This window comes from Takifugu rubripes, chromosome 20 (genome assembly GCF_901000725.2).
Source record: "Takifugu rubripes chromosome 20, fTakRub1.2, whole genome shotgun sequence".
NCBI lineage: Eukaryota > Metazoa > Chordata > Actinopteri > Tetraodontiformes > Tetraodontidae > Takifugu > Takifugu rubripes.
Genome location: NC_042304.1, coordinates 5,893,310 through 5,912,264, shown reverse-complemented (window position 1 = coordinate 5,912,264; position 18,955 = coordinate 5,893,310). Strand labels below are relative to the sequence as shown.

Genomic DNA, 18,955 nt, shown 5'->3' with positions numbered 1-18,955 from the left:
CTAGCATATGTTAATTGTGTGGAATTTGAAAGTTTTGAACAAGTGTGAATGATAAATCGACTCACACCCACACATACCAGTCAAAAGTTGCAGTCTTAGATATATTTAATAAATTAAAGCCAAGGTACAAAAAAATGTACATTTCATTCCCTCCTCTCCTCTTCCTCCTACTACTTTTTTGATAAACTGTGACAAACATAGTTTTAGTTGTCCACCTCAGAATGAGAGCACAATACAAAGCAAGAATCAGTGTTGAATATCCAATAGTTCACATTTGAACACAGACTGGAAGGCAGAACAGCTCCATTTACGGGGCAGACTCCTGTCCGCCAGATCGCACCTTTCTGCAGCGGCACATGTCCGTAACATCTGTCCCCAGGAGCCTGAACGTCCCCAAGAAAACACCTACATGCTACATGTCTGCAGGCACCTCGGATAAGACAGAAGGATTAGACTGAGATAGAAATCATCAGAGACCACAAAGTACATTTCAATGCTGAAGTGCTAATAAGCGTCAACAGGTCCTGTCGGTTAACTAAACGTTATTTTAGTAGTCCTCACGTCACTTCATCAAAAAATGTCTCCGGTGCAACGGATGAGCGCGGAATGTCTGTCGATTCTTGCTGCCGCGAGAGATCAGAAGCATCGTCGCTGAATAATCCTTCGCCGTCCTCTCCGAAACAGCAGCCAGATGGATGAGACAACGCCCCCCCGCAGCCGTCTGAGAGGAGCTGCGGTGGGCGCGCGAGACGGATGAGACCTGCCTTTGCAGACAGGCGGGAGGGAGCGGGGGTTGGTGGTCGTATTAAGAAATAAATGGATTTAAAACATAAGAACAAGTTATGGTTGTGTACAGTAGGTCCAATGTAAGTGCACTGAACATATGGCCGAACGGGGATCTGTACACACACGCATCATACACACCGCTATGTACACACACCGCATACGCCCAGATACAAACGTGTTCAGCAATAACTGTCATTATGCACGTTTTTTTTGCACGACTCGCGTGACCGAGCTGTCTGTTGTCACCACCGTTTATTCCATTACTGTCCTTTCCTCTCTAACTGCCTGCTACTCAAACCCTTCTGCCCTCACGAGAGGCAGTCCTCCATCACCAATGCATAAAAGCTGGGCCCGGTGACTCCCGGAGACTGCTGGGTGACTGGGTGAAGACTATATGTACATGAGGTACAGAGTCAAACCGACCCTACTTCAGTTGAGTCCCCCTCGCTCATGATTTGGTTCCTCTGCTTATATCCTCCAAAAAGGCATATAATAAACTCACAGAAATTTGGCAAATGCAGAATATCATTGGGGCACGAGGTGGAGTAAACTGTATTTATGTCTATTGTTCCTGCAGAATTCTCTCCCGTCATTGGTCCTTTCCTCATCCCTTTAGCAGCAGCAGGACTGGCGACCCTCCCATTTCTATATGTGTATACATATACATTTAAATAACTCTTTTTGATTAATTTTCAAGTCGCTACATACAATACCACTACCATTCCATATGGATGCTAATCACCAGGTAACAGCCTAGGAACCACAGGAAAATCTAGAACAGCAGAACGAGACAGAGACAGGTGCCGCTGAGTGTGCCGGCATGCTCGGAGTGCTGCTCAAAGCGAAAGGGAAAGACTTTTGTATAAGATAAGAGAGCTTAAGAGAAACCACTTTTGGGAAAAAAAAAAGAAGAGCGTGTGTAAAGCCACCGGGGTGTTGGTGTTTGTCTATTGATCGGATGGCAGCTGTCAGCTGGTCTTGTCCTACGATGGGGTGGGATTTCATTACAATCATTTATCTTCACTGATGGGGGAGGATGTTGTTGTTGGACCATCCAGCTGTCTGGTGCCGAGGCTTTGGCTGGTGAGGGTTCCAGAGTCTCAGTATTCGGCGGCGTACTCTGTACCATGGAGCCCCCTGCACAGCAGTGTGAACTCCTTCACGATTTCCTTCACTCTGCTCTTGTTCACTCGCTCTCTGCAAGACAGAGTTATCACAACAACAAGTTTTCACAACACGCGTGGAAGGAATATACACTACTGTCACCGGCCTGGTGGCGATACCTTAGTATCTGTTGTGAGAAGTTGTTCTTCTGCTCTGTTGTGACCCGCGCTGAAGGGAACCCAGGAGGCTGCAGCGCCTCCTTCAGCCACACGCCAAGCAGAGCGAAACAGTGCTTGTTCAGGCTGAAAAGCACTTCTGCGAACTGGTCCATGAGGCTCCGCGGTGCCCCGCCCCCGATGCCCTAGCGGAGGCAGGATGGAGTCGACAGATTAGGAGGTTGGACCTGCTTGTAATGGTGCATAGCATGACAGCCTTCTGAATGCGAAACCAAAGCATTCCAGGCGCCCCCTGGTGGCCGGTTTCAGCAAAGGAACAAGATCCAGTTTTCTGCGCTTCTTTAGGAAAAACTGAAAACCTTCCTATATGTATTTCTAAGCTAATGCTAGTCAAGGATTCTGTTTTTGAACCGGTTGGTGAAACCTGACTGACAGCTAAGCTTCTGAACACAACACGAGTGGGAACTTGTCACTGTCATCCACATCCACGGTTCAGTTCACTGGCTTCACTTGGTACAAAGGCAGGAAAAGGAGATGCAGAATGGTTTATGTCAACCTGCTAAATGTGAGTTGCTCACCTCCAGGACAGCTTGGATCAACAGCTTGCCGTCCTCCTGAACCACTCTGGCCAATGGAGGCACGTCTGAGCAGTGAGCCAACAGCTCAGTCTGAAGTAGAAACAAGTATGGGCGCATTTAACCTCAAAAGACTCATTTAACTGGTAAAATGTCGGCGTCTGTGCAGGTGTGTGCTTACAAAGAAAAAGCATGTTGACTTGACAGTTGGAGCCTCTGGAAATTTGAGTGAGAGAAGTCCTAAAAGTGGGAGAGTCAGAAAGGTAAATACAAGGCCGCAACGCTGCGTCAAACATTGACAGTCTGTTCTCTGCACCGACCGGATCACATTTCACAGGAACTGCAGCAAATTGCTGAAACCTGTGTGTGTGTGGGTGTGTGTGTGTGTGTAAGGGGAGGGGGTGTGTCAGCAGTTTGCAGACTTACCACAGTGGTACACGGCTTTCACGTCAAGACTGTCTGACAAGAACAAATCGGGCTTCCGTTTGAGGGCCTAAGATGCAGATTGAAAACATTAAACAGGGCACGTGTCCGTCTGCCTGACCCAACTGGTTCTGTTTCACCACATTCGCCTGCATAAGCGCCTTCAAAATACTGGTATCAGCATTGCCCGCTCAGCCTGGCAGCCAGATCTGACCTCAGGTTCAACGGACTGAAATCAGATCTGCTTCCAGGCTAGAGCGCTCGCTCCCTAGGTCGAGGAAAACTAGGTGCGAACTCGTTCCGAGACCCTCCGCTGCAGAACTCAGTAGGTGTAGCAAACAAATTGCAAAAACTCAAACATTTGAAACTGAAGTAAAATTAAAGGCAATGACGTTTGTTTGTTTACTACTCGACAGATTACTTTTCCTTGTTTTTGGTTGACCGGGCTGAATATGCAACCAAAGTGTGTAAGTAATTAATATGTGCAGATAAAGAGAAATACAACTCATCACATAATAATGAACTCATTCAGGATGGAGGAGAGAGGGAGAAGGAGAGAGATGGAGGTCTCTATCCAAAGATAGAAAACAAAGGGAGGAGAATGAAGACTGAAGACAAAAAATATAGATATAAAACAGGAGAGCCATCAGCCAATTTATCTGAACGGATTAATATCAGTCGAATATTAATTCATTTTGGGCTTTGATTGGCTCTGGGCTGGAATGATTTCAGAGGAGGACGGAGGCTCAGAGACTAACCAGTCACCTGGGACCACCACACTGATGCGGGGGCTGCTTCATCATCTCCCCTCAGCCCAAATCCCTCATTTGAGGCACCAAGTGCCCAGATCTTGACTTTATAAGTAAGCAAAACAAACAAACCCCAAGAGTTTTAACATTGCGACAACATCTTTAACTCAAGAGAAAGATATTACTTATCAACAAACCGCGGGGAGAGTTTTATGGATTTTGAACATAAAACAAGATGTTTTCCTTCCTCCACTGCGCTTAGACTGAGCTTAAAGTGAAACTCTAATTGAGGTCTACACTTTGTGTGACCAGGTGACTGTTAGAACCAAGTGTTTGAAGAGAAACAGGCGTCTCTTTTTCAAACATCCCCTCTCGTTTCATTCGCCCGCCCGGCCTACGTGATAGGACACCTTAGGGCCAAATAAGAAAGAACAGAAAGGTTGAGAAGGAGAGAGCGAGAGAGAGAGAAAGAGAGAGAGAGAGAGAGAAACCCAAAGTGAATGAAATAAGAAACCAAAAACACACCTGAGCTTGGAGTTGCATAAATGAATCAACAATATCAGGATGATCCCTGGGTCCTAAAATATAATAAAGATGAAACTTAAGAAATCATAAGAGAATAAGAATAATATACAAACAGCAACTGAATAGATTCGACAGTCATGTGGAAATAAAATAGAACTCAAAAGTATTTCTTTGAAATAATTCACATGTGAGTAAGGAACGAAGGGGGAGAAGGGGGTGGGGGGGGGGACATATGAAGCTTTGGCAGAGTCTTGGAAAAACAGACCAACCAAAAACAAACAGAAAAACGCAGGCAGAAGACAAAGACATGGGTCTGTTTGGAGAGATTAAAAAAAGGAAGAAGTAACTAGAGAAAAAGAAGAAACCTAAAGAAACAAAGGCGGGTTTGGAGTGGGAACCCAGGAGGCACCTCTGCTACTGTTACAGTCTGGAGCAAAGAGGGGGCACCAGATCTTAATGAACCCCAAGTCTCCCTCCTTCCCACGAGGCATCGCCGTGATCAAGGGGACCAGTGTGATAAAAGGACGAATAACGCGTTTCTTCTTGGGTGGGGCAGGGAGCAGTGCAGGGTTCATTCAGAGCGGCTCAACAATCCCCTCTGCTTCCCAGGAGAACCTACGGTGCGGCGCAGCCGTCAGTGGGATAAGTAATACTCAGATCGGGGTAGGTTCTGGTACGCTACCTCCCACATGCTGGACACACACTACACACAAAGCACAGTTAAACAGGAACCCTCTAGAATGCTCTAGTTCTTAAAGAAGCTGCTGCTGCTGCTGCTGGATGGACTCCAACAGCACACTTGTAATGAGAGAATGTCTAGTAAGCACCCAGCTTTAACTGTTCCCAGACTCCAAACATGCTTCCTTCTCTATAACCCCCCTACCCCCCCGTTCAGTCCTCATATATACACACACACCCCTGGTGAGAGAATACAAGACTTATTCAGAGGGCTGGAGGAGAGCACAACCTTAATTCAAGCGCTGCCTCGGCTGCAGCCATACGGAGGTGGCTAGTCGTGCTGCACGTCAGCCAACTGAATAAGCTAGTTGTCTCTGCACTGTGACTGTATCTCTTCTGATACCGTCTACACCTGCTCAGAACAAAACAAAACAAAAGAAAAAAAGAGCTCAGAGGCAGGACAGGCAGCCAAGAGTCAAAGCAAAAGGAGGGTGGAGGGACAACAGACAGGGAGAAGCAGCAGACAGGCTTGGTTGAAGAACCCCGAGATAAGAAAAGTGCGCACAATGTATCTCAGTCATCTTATGAGGAGTTAAAAGTCTGACGTTTGAAATCTCAGGGTAATAGCAGTTGACCAAGTCTGACTTAAAATAACAAAAAACAGTGAAATAGTAAATAGTTTAAAAAATAACCAAACACCGGGAGATATCTTGAAGAGATGTGCACCCTGTCCTGTTTATGGCTGAGCGGCTTTGTTCTCTACAAATCAGCAGCCATCAGTTTTTAAGAGCGACACCTTCAGCACCTTCCTGTTTGTTTGCTTTTAAGAGCGTTCACTTCTTTAATTTTGGACCCCATCAAATGAGAAAAAAGCACAGACACATTTGATAGCGTTCCCTGCTGGACTCCCCCTACCTTGCTGGAAGATGGACAGCGTTACCGAGGTAACCAGTTCAAACAGGGCCTTGATGGGGGGGAAGTGCTCCGGCTCGATGGAGAAAATGTGCAGCATCTGAAATGGCAGGATGTCACATCAGGCCCGTTTGAGTGGAGGAAATGAGCTTCCGCATCAAACAGAAGGACGTCGTTGCAGAAACCCGATTAGAGACGTTATTATGGTTGGTTATTATCTAATTCCTCCCCAAACCTTAACCCAGTGGTTCCCAAACTGGGGGTCAAACTGCAGGGGGGGGCGTCAAAGAATTTCCTGCTATACACTCCAGAAAGTTTGTTAGTATTGCTATTTTTCAGCATAACAAACAATAAAAACTGTAAAATTGAAATGTGAAGCGATATGTACATATTTTAGAAAGAAAACATCTTTATGTATTATTTAATTTATTCAAAACAAAGGAGGTGCGATTGATTCGGGGTGGGTGGGATTGGGTGCAGTGAGGGGTGGGGGGCTTACAATGTTCTTATATAATCAAAGGGGGCTTGAGAAAAAAAGTTTGGGAACCACTGCCTTAACCATTTTGAACTAAGGTTATTATAATGCTTCATTAATGTAAATGCAGTTACCAATAAACACAACTGATAATTTAAGGACAACTGAGTGAGACTTTGGAAAATTGTAAGTCTTCAGATAAAGATGTGAAATATGGAGGGGACAAAATCGTTTGTTCTTCCAGCATATTTTCCAGCGCGTACTTGTCTTGTGAGATCCAGAGCTGAGACCTGGGGAATTGTACTGTACATCTGCCCAAGCATCTCACTCAGCTGGGAAACCATGGGGGCAAAGTCGTGTGTCAGGGTCTTCACTGACTTCTCAAAGATGGCGCACACAGCCTGAGGGAGAACAAGCGGTCAGCTGTACAGCCATTCAACAACCTCTGAAGGTGCGCCATTTCTATTCATCAGTCTAAAATCACGGGTTTGGTTGCACATGTCAGCGACTCACCTCTACAACTTGAGAGTCGTTGAGCCACTTACTGAGCAAGTTTTGGATGAGAGCAAAGACTTGCTGCAGAACCACCACCACCTGAAAGCCGGAAAACCATTTGATTTAAACGAGAGGAACGCTTTAAAACAAGCAGCAAAATTGAATATTAGCATTGCCACGTGGCTACGTGCTGGCAGGAAAATCTCATTGTGGCTGAATAAAAAAAGCAGAAGCTTGTCCTTTGGTCCCTCAACAGCAGCCAAGATATTCTGCTGCGGGGGGAGCGGGGGAGGGGACTGAGGGGCTGGGACTGCTGAGAGCATCATGTGACTTGTGCTCAGTGGCTGGTGGCTCTACACTCTGTAACTCGATTTATGCCCATCTCTGATCACTGACCGGGTTTGGTCCTGGAGGCAGCGGCGCCGTTTTGACAGGTGGTGCTGAGCTGTCCGCTGAATCGTCATCCTGCTTGCTGATGTCCAGCGTAGTGAAGAGATTAGACAGCAGCCCCAAGATATGAATGATTGCCAATTTATTGGATGGATTAGGCTGCAAAATTAAAAAAAAAGAATACTTTCCTTAATATTCACTGAAAATCTTCCGCATTTAAGTACAGCAAAACTGATGATGGGTTTAAGCACATGAAACTAAACAGTAAATGTGAACAACAAGAATATTACTGAAAACAGTTCTGAGAATGGCAGAAATGATTGAACATAAAGATCTCCCCACTAGGTGCCACTATGCGTTTGACTTGAGGCACAAAACCTTTTTCCTAAGTCTGATGTAATGGTGCTATATCAGCCAGACAGGAACCAAAAGAGAGAGAGAAAGAAGAGAGAGAGAGAGAGAGAGAGAGAGAGGGAGAGAGCGAGAGAGAGAGAGAGAGAGAGGAGGCTGGCCAAGATGGATGACAGTGTTTTTTTAAAGGGTGGCAAGATGAGAGAGAAACAGACAGAAATGAAATGATTCCTCCAAGCTGACGTCTCATCATCACACCATGACTGAAAGATCGGAATGTGAATATTTTTAGATGATATCAGCTCCACATTTAGATTGTTCACTGAGGTAATTTGAAATGGCAGACTCCATTTAAGCAGAACAAAGAATTCTCTTTCTGTGCTGTGTGCATGCACAAGTAAAAGGATGACCTGCTTTAAGTGCTCTCTAGGCACTTTTATGCATTCCCAGCATGGTTTCTCTCTTACTTCCATGTCTCTGTGTGTGTGTGGGACACGCATTTGCCACTCCGCTATGAGTCACTAGCCCAAAGTGCAGGGTCAAATCCAATCTGGTCCCACAGAGAAATGTTCCACTGCAGTGACACCACACAGACACAAGGCCTGTTCCTATTGGCTCAGCTGTGTAAGCTCGTGTGTGTGTGTGTGTGTGTGTGTGTTCGATGGATGCACGCACCGTCTCATTCGTTAGCTTCTCTAGCTGCTGGATGTAGGGTGTGATTAGGGAGTGAAGATTTCTTAAGATGTCTTCCACAGGGAGAGCAGAGAGCAGGAAGCCGAGCGCTTGCATCAGCCACATACACTGACTCGTCTGTAAGAGGCGACGATTGGAGATGAGATTTAGCGTTACAAAACTCCACGAGCTACAAACCTGTTACGTAAAGTCACAGCACTCCTTATTTAAACGCTACTGGAAAAGCAAACAAAGAGAATGGGCGAAAACACACTGACCTTGTGGATCTGCTTTATGAGCACCTCCTTGAGGGTGGAAAAAGACAAGGCACATTGATGGTTCTATTTGTGTAAAATGCACCAAAAATCACAACTTCAAAGGTTAAATGTGGGGAATCAAATGATTGACACTGACTATTGGCAGTCACACGTGATGCTGAGAGAATCAAAGCAACAGCCTGTACCAACAGAAGCCTGCATGTGTGTACATTACCTGAGAGACAGCTACTATATTGTTTGCATAGGGTGGCAGGTCGGACTTGCACTCTCTGCAAATTTTCTTGAGCGTGGAGACAGAGGAAATTGAGAGATCTGGGTTCCCCAGAGCGTGAAGCACCAGGGGTAAGATGTTGCCGAGCATCACCGGGTGGTCTGCTAACCATTCTGCCAAAGCACCTGTTGAGAAGGCGACGAAACAAAAATGAGCAAGTGTTAACGCACGCCTCCTTCATTCTGAAACGCTACACTCGGCGGTCTTTACTGCACCTATAGTGAACATAACAGTGTCGGCGAGGTGGACATTGTTGACGCTGATTCTGGTGATGAGTCCAATGAGGCCTGGGATGACGTCAGAGTAATTCACGTCGAGCGTCTCTGCTATTGACTGGAAGCCATACAGCAAGGCCTCTGTGTGCTGTGGAAGGAGAATGCACTGAAGAATCGATTCCAGGAGAAAACTGCTGTTGTGATCGCCTAAGTGTGTCTCACCCACCTGCCATGACGCTGGCTGCTCCACATTAGTCAACAGTCTCCCCAGTTTGTCATAAAGATTACTTAAGAGCTCGGCTCCCAGCATCTCGTACACGTACATGAGCGTGTCTGAAATATCCACCCTGAAAGGCCGACAGAACATTATAGGAATGTGCGCTCTCATTGCTCTCTCAGCTTCGGGGCCAGTGAGGGCTGTTTAAGAGAACCTCAGCTGCTCTGTTATTGTGTCAGCGGGTCATTTATCCAACGCTTGGACTGCTGAAACACTCGGCACGTATAAGACATACAAACAACACACACCTATAGATTCTGAACTGCTCCTTCTCATCTGAGGACCAGGACGCGTACTCCTGATCAGCAGGAAACTGGGCTTTGTGTAGCAGAACATCCACCAGCTGGAAATACACGGGCCTGTAGACCTGAAGGTAGACCGTCCTCTTCTCCACCTGAAATGACATTATTTCATCCTGAGGATGAAGAAGTAAAAGGGTCACGTTAGTTCAAGTTCACAAAAGCCAACCGAAGACTTAAGTAGTAGTAGTAGAAAGAAAATAGCAGGAAAACAACCCTTTTATGATCCATCTAACACAGTGATACCATTATGTTAAAGATCACCTTTTTATTCAGTAGATATTTCAAATGATGCAAATTTATAATTCAATGAATCTTGTTTCGTATTGGTGAAAGGTGGCTTTTTCATGGGGAAAAGTTTTTTTTTTTAAATCCTCTTTAATAACTGCATTTTTCTTATGTTAATATTTTGCATGGGTCTAGTCTGCACTGAGATTTATTTATGCTTATTATCCAGCCATCGTTTCAGTTCTAAGTGCCAACCAGGACATAAATAATTCATTCATTTGATGACTCTTCAACTTCCTATTGGAATGAAGGCATGGATCCATTTCCTTACCTGTAGAGTGTACCAGAAGGTGAGTGTGAGCGAGCTGACGGTCTCGTTGACAGGATAGTGGCCCGGGATCCCCGTGCAAAACATGATCATATTGACTAAAGCCAGGAAGCTCTGCCAGTGGTCCACCTGCTCCAACAGAGTCCTGAACAGGGATGTGGGTGGAGGGAAAGTGAGGAGGGGGTGAGGGGGTTTTTTTTAGAAAAAAAATAAAAAAGTAATGTCGCAGCTCTGCAGCAACAGCTGACGAATCCTCTGCCCCAAGATTCATTCAAAACAACATAACAGCCTGTCACAGGATGCTGTTCTCAAACAAGAAAACAATTAATTTGATGTGTATTTTATCCCTAGATCAGCCTGGCATCTCTCTCTCTATATATATATATATTAATATAAACATGTAGTTATATGTAGAGAACACAAAATTCTCACCTTGTCTGATTTTCCCCCAGTGCAACAGTGATGCGGCAGATTCCGTGGCAGGTCTCCATGTCTCCATTCTGAACGGCTTCTCTGAGCTGATCCTGCAGGCCCAGCACTTGAGGGACCAGTTTCAGTAAAGTGTTCACATATCTATCCAAAAACACAAATGCAAATACAAGACGGGGGTGAGATGTGGAGCCTGTTTAAAGGTCATGAAGGAAGAGGAATATACATGAGCAGCATCCATAAATAACATTATGGAAATCAATAAACAATCTGTGATGGAGACTCAGCTCTGGTCAGGTGATAATCTTGTGTTGTCAGAAACAAACGGTGGTGGGGGGGGTGAAGTGACATTTAGAGGTGAAAGGCACATGTATACACCTGATCCCCATGAAGGAATGGGTGTGTACATGCTATAGATCTAAACCCTAGCACGTGCATGTGGTTTTTCAGTTCCAGCAGGGGATGATGGCATGAAGGAGGTGCTTCAACTTTGCTCAGCACATCGGTAATGACACGTCCACTGATCAATGAACATTCAGCCATGACATGCGACACCGTGAGGGGCATGTCTGAATTCCTACAGATTCAAAACTGGGTCTTGAACCTGGATTATGATGCAGCGTGACAGCCAAACTTCACCTGGGTGAGGTTTGCATAGACAGGACATGCGCACAAAGCTGATCTCCAAGCCACCTGTGCGCGTGCATGTATGTGCACATGTCTTCCACGTTGAACAGCCTGAATAAGTGAAGCGCTGTGACTTCATGCACTCAGAGCATCATTCATATTTAACTAGCTGCTTTGCAAATGCAGGTCATGCACTCTTTGCTTGAGAAGTGAGGACTGTGTGTGTGTGTGTGTGTGTGTGGTACTATTAAAACCAGGATGGATTTTTCCGTTTCCTTAAAAATCACCTCCTGGACGTCCCTCTGAGACCGTCTGCTGCAGTCTCCTCTAACTCATGTGTTGCCTGTCCTCATCCTGCTCTTTGCCCCACTGTTACTTTCTGCCTCCTTCCTGACTCTTTATTCTACATCCCCCCCCCCCATCCCCTTTGCAATTACCGCAACTCTCGGAGACAGGGGAAATGGGTTGCCTAGTAACAGGATGCGGCTGGACCAATAGCAACCCCCCAGATGAATTGACTGTAATGCGTTTTAACAGAGGCAGAGAACAAGCAACCGGGAGGTGAGCTCAGTGTTGACAGCCACCGAAGAGAACGGGGAAAGAAGGGCACAAAGGAACAGAAGCTACGGATGAATTATAGATACAATAAAAGACGGTGCAGTCCAGAGTGAAGCGGAGTAAAAAATGTAACTCGTCATTTGTTAATAATTTAATTAATTAAGGCACACATGAGTAGATGGAGGCCAAGAAAAGACAACAATGAGTCAGGACTTTTAGATGGGCTGTTATCGGCATCACACAACATAAAAGGACAAATAAAATGGACAAAATTGGTTTTTGAAAATAATTCCAACTTCCATCTACTAACGCCTCAAAAGTCGCAACAGTACACGTGAAGGTTTATCCTTCCTGTAGGTGTGCGTTTGGTGGCACGTAGCGACGTCACAGATCGGGTGTAGAGGACAAAGTCTTTTAATTTTATACAGTGCACTTTCACACCTTCTCCCACCTTCCTCCTCCCTTCCTCACACTCCTGCTCTCTGGGGGGGGAGGGGCACAGGGTGACTGCTATGTCTGCATCAACCAAGGCATGATGACATCTCGAGCCTGCTCTGTAACTATAGCAACACCAGCCGACCGAGTAACGCTGCAGTCCTCCGACTTGGCCTTTAACAGACCCATTATAAATCCCTCACTCTGCCCCCACCCACTGGAACAAATGAGAGCGTCCCCGCCACCAAAAGCGTGTACGCACCTTTGGGAGTCGGGCTGCGAGAGGGCGTTGACTATTGCCTCCACTGCCGTGTCGAAGAGCTCAGGGTCGCGCAGGGCGCTGAAGCACTCGTGCAGCAGGCTTTCGCTCTCGTTGAGGGGCACGTCCAGCAGCACCCAGGAGGACAGGCAGCGGAGCACGCGAGCCTTTACGGCCCCGGGGCTGTCTGTCCTTTGCAGCAGTTGCTGCAGTAAGGGACACACTGACCCCCACTCACAGCCCAGAGCGCCCCGGACCTACAGGGAGAACGATAATGAGGCTAAGCTTGCATCTGTCATGCGTGCTGGATTCCTCTCTTTAATGGTTATTTGCTATATTTTTCAGAACAATTCGGCCGTCGGAGGACGGAAGATTTGCATCCAGGTTTTCAAGGTTTAAATGGCTCCAGTTGAACAAAGGAATCATAAAATAAAGGTTAATACTGGTCAAGCTGCCATTTCTGCCTGCAGTAGTGGGAGAAGGTCATACCTGTCCTTTCCGGTACTGCGGCAATCGGCTGGTTTGGAACTCCTCTGGCAAGACAGTGAGAAGCTCCAGCAATGCCAGGCAGCGGGCACGCCCGTCCACCCCTCCCCCCTCCTCCTGGAACACACGCACCATCTCTGCCACTGCGCCGGGCCAGGCTTCAGGCATTGTGTTGAGAGCCAGGGAAGCCAGAGCAACACACAGTCGGGTGAGCACCATCTTGGAGCCAGAAGAGAAGCAGGCGATCTGGGAAAACAGCTGCGTCTTCAGAGACTCGTACTGGTCCGAGGGGATGTCAGACCAGTAGCGGGAGATCTTGGTGTGAAGTGCGTTTGCTCCAAAGTACTGGATCTCTGGGACCTGGAACAGACCAGAAAATGGGTGCATGAGTTTTTTACCCCCCGTGTTTAAGTGTGTAAGTGTTTGGGTGCACGCTGAACCTTTTCTGGGCTCAGCAGGGCCCAACAGAACTGCCAGGCCTGAGGGGAGACCTGAGCCTGCATTAGCCATTTCTGGGCCAGATTCTTGTTTTCAATATCAGGGTCGTAATATAACTGGTGGAGCGCCTGAAAACAAGAGGAGAGAAGTGTAATGAGAGCCTTGTGCACAATACCGTGCACAAGTGCTGCGGCAGTATTATGCTGTTATCAAAATGACATCACTTCATAGCATCCAGTAAACAAGCAAACACGGGCTTTTATCTCAAAAACCACTAGACAAGACAAGGACTTGAATGCAGCACAGCTGAGAGAACAAGATGTGCTAAGAAACAAAGAGGGGGGAAAAAGATGTGTTTAAAAGAGAAGAATAAAAGAGGAGAGATTAAGCATTAATTAAACACATAGCACTGCTAGAAGGCATTTCTCTGCAAAACTGCTGTTTCTTTCAACTCTCAATAAAAACTCACTGAACTGTAACCCAACAACCAGCAGTGAATGTCTTATAGGCAGCAAGGGAATTTAAAAAAAACAACAAAACAAAATCTTTTCATATTTCCTGATCTGTCTGAACCCCTGGAGGCTGCATTCTTCCTCCACTGGCAGTCATTCTCATCCCCTCATTCGCCTGCATCCCGTTCCGCTCCGTCTCTCGGCCCTACGGCGCATTATCTGGACCCACTTAGAAGAGCCGCGGACAAACCGTAGGCTGACGAATAAGAATAGTTCTAGTTAGAAGCCATAGGAGACAGGCGTGGACCAGACAGCCCGCTGACGCAGCAGCGGGGAGAAGCATGGATGCAGAGACGATACCTGCAGTCTCAGGTGGAGCTTCGCCCCTTCAGCAGCATTTATGGATTTAGCTCTGCTTACTGTACTCTGGCTCCGTTAAGAACAGCTGTTCAACATAGGCCCATTTCTTCACTGGACCTCAGAACAGGCTTCATTAACCCGGAGACTTCTGTGTCCTGCAGCTCTCCAACAGGAACGTCTCCCCTGCTCAAGCATCCCAGTTTGGTGTCTTCTGGAGACAATAAAACGTGACTGTTTTGTCTCGTGGTGTGAATCCGAAACACATGCCGACGCTTTGTTTTGGGGCAGATTTTGGATGTGTGCTTTGAGAAGCTCCAATTCTGTGCCGTGCTTGAAAGTTTAAACCAACAAGCTTTGTTGTCGGATATTGAGAGTGTGCACAACAGTTTAACTTGTGAATTTATGATTGTGAAAACAATAAAGGTGTTATTAAGAGTGCGACATAAATATGAAGCTGATAAAGACCAAATAACCCAGTACCAGACCTGTGAGGGAAGGCAGAGGACTGTTCCCAGAGCGGATGATTGTTGTGGAGCTTATATTTGGTCATTTCTACTCACATTTGTAGTTTTAATATCACAGAAAAGGTCAGAAATGTCAACTAACTGCTGAACTCTGAACTCATGAAGTGCCTAACATAAATATATAACATAAATACACGTCATCGGTCATAAATACATAACGTCTGTCTCCAACGAGAACACCAACCAGCCCAATTTATTATAAACTGCTAAATATATTCAATATATAAGCTCCCAGTGCAGCAATATAAAAAGAAAAGATACAAAACCAAAGCCTTAACATTGTTGTATTTAGAAAGATATGTCATTACAACAACAAATAATGAATTGTGATTATGGTTGGAGTTCTCCACTGATTAACATTTTAATAAGATTAATCACAGTCTTGTTGTGGATCAATTCACATTAATCACGATTCATCCATTCATGGTGACGGTTCATGTTGTCGGGACAAAAAGATTTGCGATGGGTCATTTATACCCTTCTTCCCTTCTTTCCTTCCTTCCTTCCCTCCCTCCCTGGTTTGTCATCCAATCTATGGTCCAACTTACACAGAATGTTGGAGCGCCGATCCTCAGCAGTGAGTAGGACTGTGCACGTGCAGCACAAGTGTTAATCGCATTAAAACTTTAAATGACTTAATCACGCACATTAATTAATCTGGATTAGAGTTCATTTTGACAGAACTAATTATTTTTATGAGGTGAGCTTACCTCTCCCGTGTGAATATATCAGGGAAGCGTTTGACTCCAGATGTGAAGCAGAACTGAATGCGATCAGAAATTTAATCCCCTGCTCATAAACAAGCATGCGAGGATTCTTTATCTTCTAAACCCGATGAGGCCCGAGCCGTCAGAAGCACTGACGGGCCAATTATACTGCGGCTTGTTCAGGTTTTATTTTCTGTGAACGAGGCAGTGATATTTGAATTCAAAGCGGCGGCGGCGGCGGCGGGCGATAATGAGAAAGCCGACCCTTCCTCGCCCACCTCTCCTTTCGACTTAGATTATCAAAGCACAAAGACATCGGATGTTCTCATCTGACTGCACACACAACCTCTGTCCGTCTCCACCTGGGAATCGGAGCCGGCTCGCAGCGGCCGCCCGAACTGAAGGGGACGGTGCGTTCTGGGTGCAGAAAAGCTGGAGAGCAGCCGATGCAGCCGCGGACGGCGGCGGCTGCGCGCCCAGATCGCCCGGCTTCACGCGGGGCTGCTGTTCTTTTGACGCAGAGCATCCAAGGTCATCGGCCGCCTCTACAGGCGTGTTGCAGCACAGCGAGGGGAGGGTGCTGGTGCTCGGCGAGAGTCGCCATCTGGTCTCAGACAACACACTGGCTCTAGAGGAGCTTCTACACAGACAGTGGGACATTCAGACCCACTCAGCTCCCGGCCCGGGAGCGGCCCGCCCTTGGTTGAACCCACCCAGGGCTACTTCCTCGACTTTTGCTCGGTTACCTTCACACGTCTCGCCTGTCTCTGGAGCTCCGGCTGAGTGGCTGTCCCCCCCCCCTCCATCCCGAAGCTACTTCCATTCTTTGTTTCCCTTCCTGACTCTCCGCCGCTCTCGGTGAACAAACGCACCGTTGCTGCGCACGTCGCCGACCTGAGTGGAGAGCTGTTGGTCACTGATGCTCCACAACAGGCACGGCGACGCTGCCAGGAGCTGCTGTGTACCGTGAAACTGTGTAACACAACATCCTGGGTGTCACGTCTCCCTGGAGCAACAGCTAAACGCCACTGATGACGTACTTCCTCCACAGCAGCTTTGGGAGGACAGATGAGCGTCACCCAGCACTCTGTAACTCTACCCACGTTGGGCCAGTGGTGGGTCTCCTGGACAAAATCCACCCCACATTAGGAACATCTGTCAGGATACTACCATGAAGCAGAAGATAAATAGCCACAACCTTTTTGGGGGCATGATTGTCGACCTGAACACACACAGACACACACATTTACTGTGTGTTGACATGCCGCCTGCTGAACCTCGTCTCTTTACGTTGCCTCTCCCTCAGGATGCGTCGCTCCCATTCTGAGAGTCAAAGAGGTGCATCGGAATCAGGATGACTGAGAAAGTGACGGCTGGTGGAACAGCAACACACACGACTCGCTGCAAATAAACAGGGTGTGTGATTGATTGTGTGGATGAGAGACCAAAAACTGGGAAGCTCCAATGCCTGTAATGACCACGGCGAATCAGTGTGAGCAACAAACACGGATAAAAGGCCACAAACATGAGCCGGCCCCGTCTGGACCAGGCTAAACTAAAATCTGAGGTTGTATACGCATCCATTAATGATGCACACAGACACCGATAATGTGGTTCTTTGTTTCACGGACCCAAAACTGGACAAAGAGACGCATAGAGCTGCTGAGCCAGGAGGCATCGTCTCTACCAACATCAAGCATCTTCCTACAACAACGGCAGCGCTGGTTTCACCACGGTGACCTTAGAGGAAAAACTATTTCTTTGCACCAAGCAGAACATCGGACTCTTTCAGCTAATCACGGTCGATCACTGGCGCTGCTCGTAAGCTGACTGCTTTAAAAAGTTTAGAATTTCAGTCTCAAACACAGAAAAAAGGAACCGAGTTGTCATTATATTCTCTGGTGGTGACATTGCCAAACCCCGGCTCTACAGTTAGAACAATAGGGCCAGAGAGGGCATTTTATTACTTCAAAAGACGCACATTGAGTGCATTTCACCACTGGAATCTCTTGCTGTGTGATATTCATTTAAAGCTCTATGCATTTCTGGTGGAAATCTACAGACAGTGGAGAGATTTGGACATAAAACAGAACAAAAGAGACTCCTGTGATCTTGCGTATAAATCATTAGTCGTCTGTCTTTACTGAAGAGGAGGAACTCCGGTCCGTCCCCACAGGAATCCGCTTCCCTCCTGCAAAATCGCCCGTAATCATCACCCTTGCATCACCATCCTCCCCTCACCCCCCTCCTTATTCTGACTGACATCCAGCCTGCCCCCCCACCCCCCACAACCTCTCCATTGTCTCCCCACCCATCCCCGAGCATCCTGGGCAGCAGCCACCCAGCAGGGGAATTCATCACAGCAACCTGACAGAAACAGCAGACACTGCCAGAGCAAGTGAGGGAAAACACACACACACACGCACACGCACACACACTTCAACACGGTGCAAGAACCCAAATAATAATAATAATTTCACACTAAAAAGGCTGCACATATGTAAATATCGGGCAACGATCTCTTACTGGTTTCACGTTCATACTTTTTCTTACACAATCAATGCGATGATCATAAAGATACGATCATCATAAAGTATCATAAAGATACTCAGGAGCTCGAAACTGAATAAAACTGCTATAACAACCATATGACAGAGTCCATCCCATTTCCCGCTCAACTGCAAAATACTCCCATCTTTTCATCCGTTTGCAGAGCCGGATAAAGCCATGATCTTCAGGTATTGCAGTGAATACCATAAAATTTACCTTTTCTACGTTTTCCACCGTGAAATCCAGTGCGTGCGGTGAGACCGCTATCCTCCCCGGCGTCTCCATGTCTCCGCTGACACGGAGCTGTCAAACGATCAGAGAAAGAAACAAAACAGGCTCTGACAGCAATCCTTTCACAAGCGGGGAAGACAACATTTTCATAACATTTCCACAGCCGCAATCGGAATGCTCAGGTAGTCTAAAACGCGTTGTGTGTGTAGGGAAGCTAAGCGATGAGCTAACGTTAGCCTAGCTGGCTAGCGCAAACATGCTAAGGCAAAACTAGCTAATATAGCATCGGATCTAAATTGACACTACGCAAATGCCAAATACAGGCGAACAACGCGTCTAACGTTATGCGTAGAATAAGAAAACATTATAGAAACAGCGCGTTCTCCGTTATGATCACATGAGGATGATGTCCAGGGCTGGAGCAACAATATGTGCACACCTTTTTGTACGGCGATGATGTGAGTCGAGGCTGGCAGCTCTCTGCCGCGTTCTGCCTCTGCCGTCACCGGGAGCTCTGCGCTGCATTCACGGACTGTGGGAAATAATTCGATTCCGACGCCAAGGTCCACCCCCTAGTAACAGAGCTCCAAAAATCCTAATCCTTACCCTAACTCTATAGTTAAATAAGATATTGTAACAAGGTATTAAATTAAGTATTCTCTAAAAATAAAATGCCACTTCCCTTTCGAACC

At 46.7% G+C, this 18,955-nt stretch overlaps 1 protein-coding gene across 2 annotated transcripts; it reads right to left on the bottom strand.

The window, feature by feature from the left end:
• Positions 1-87: 87 nt before the first annotated feature.
• On the bottom strand, positions 88-18,821 carry LOC101076374 (importin-13-like). Of its 2 annotated transcripts, XM_003974027.3 has the most exons (23): positions 18,703-18,821; positions 18,249-18,335; positions 13,442-13,567; positions 13,005-13,361; positions 12,519-12,772; positions 10,640-10,780; positions 10,211-10,352; positions 9,601-9,767; positions 9,302-9,422; positions 9,076-9,223; positions 8,804-8,985; positions 8,590-8,616; positions 8,315-8,449; positions 7,295-7,447; positions 6,917-6,997; positions 6,667-6,804; positions 5,932-6,028; positions 4,339-4,391; positions 3,068-3,134; positions 2,823-2,881; positions 2,645-2,734; positions 2,070-2,251; positions 88-1,983 (listed from the first exon to the last, which is right to left on the bottom strand). In XM_003974027.3, exons 2-23 carry the CDS (start codon positions 18,315-18,317, stop codon positions 1,887-1,889), a joined length of 2,886 nt encoding a protein of 961 aa, XP_003974076.2. In that variant the 5' UTR covers positions 18,318-18,335; positions 18,703-18,821; the 3' UTR covers positions 88-1,886. The 2 variants fall into 2 exon arrangements, 1 of the variants encoding a protein (XP_003974076.2); XR_003886308.1 differs by lacking the exons at positions 88-1,983; positions 2,070-2,251; positions 4,339-4,391 and having other exon boundaries at positions 2,651-2,734.
• Positions 18,822-18,955: the final 134 nt, after the last annotated feature.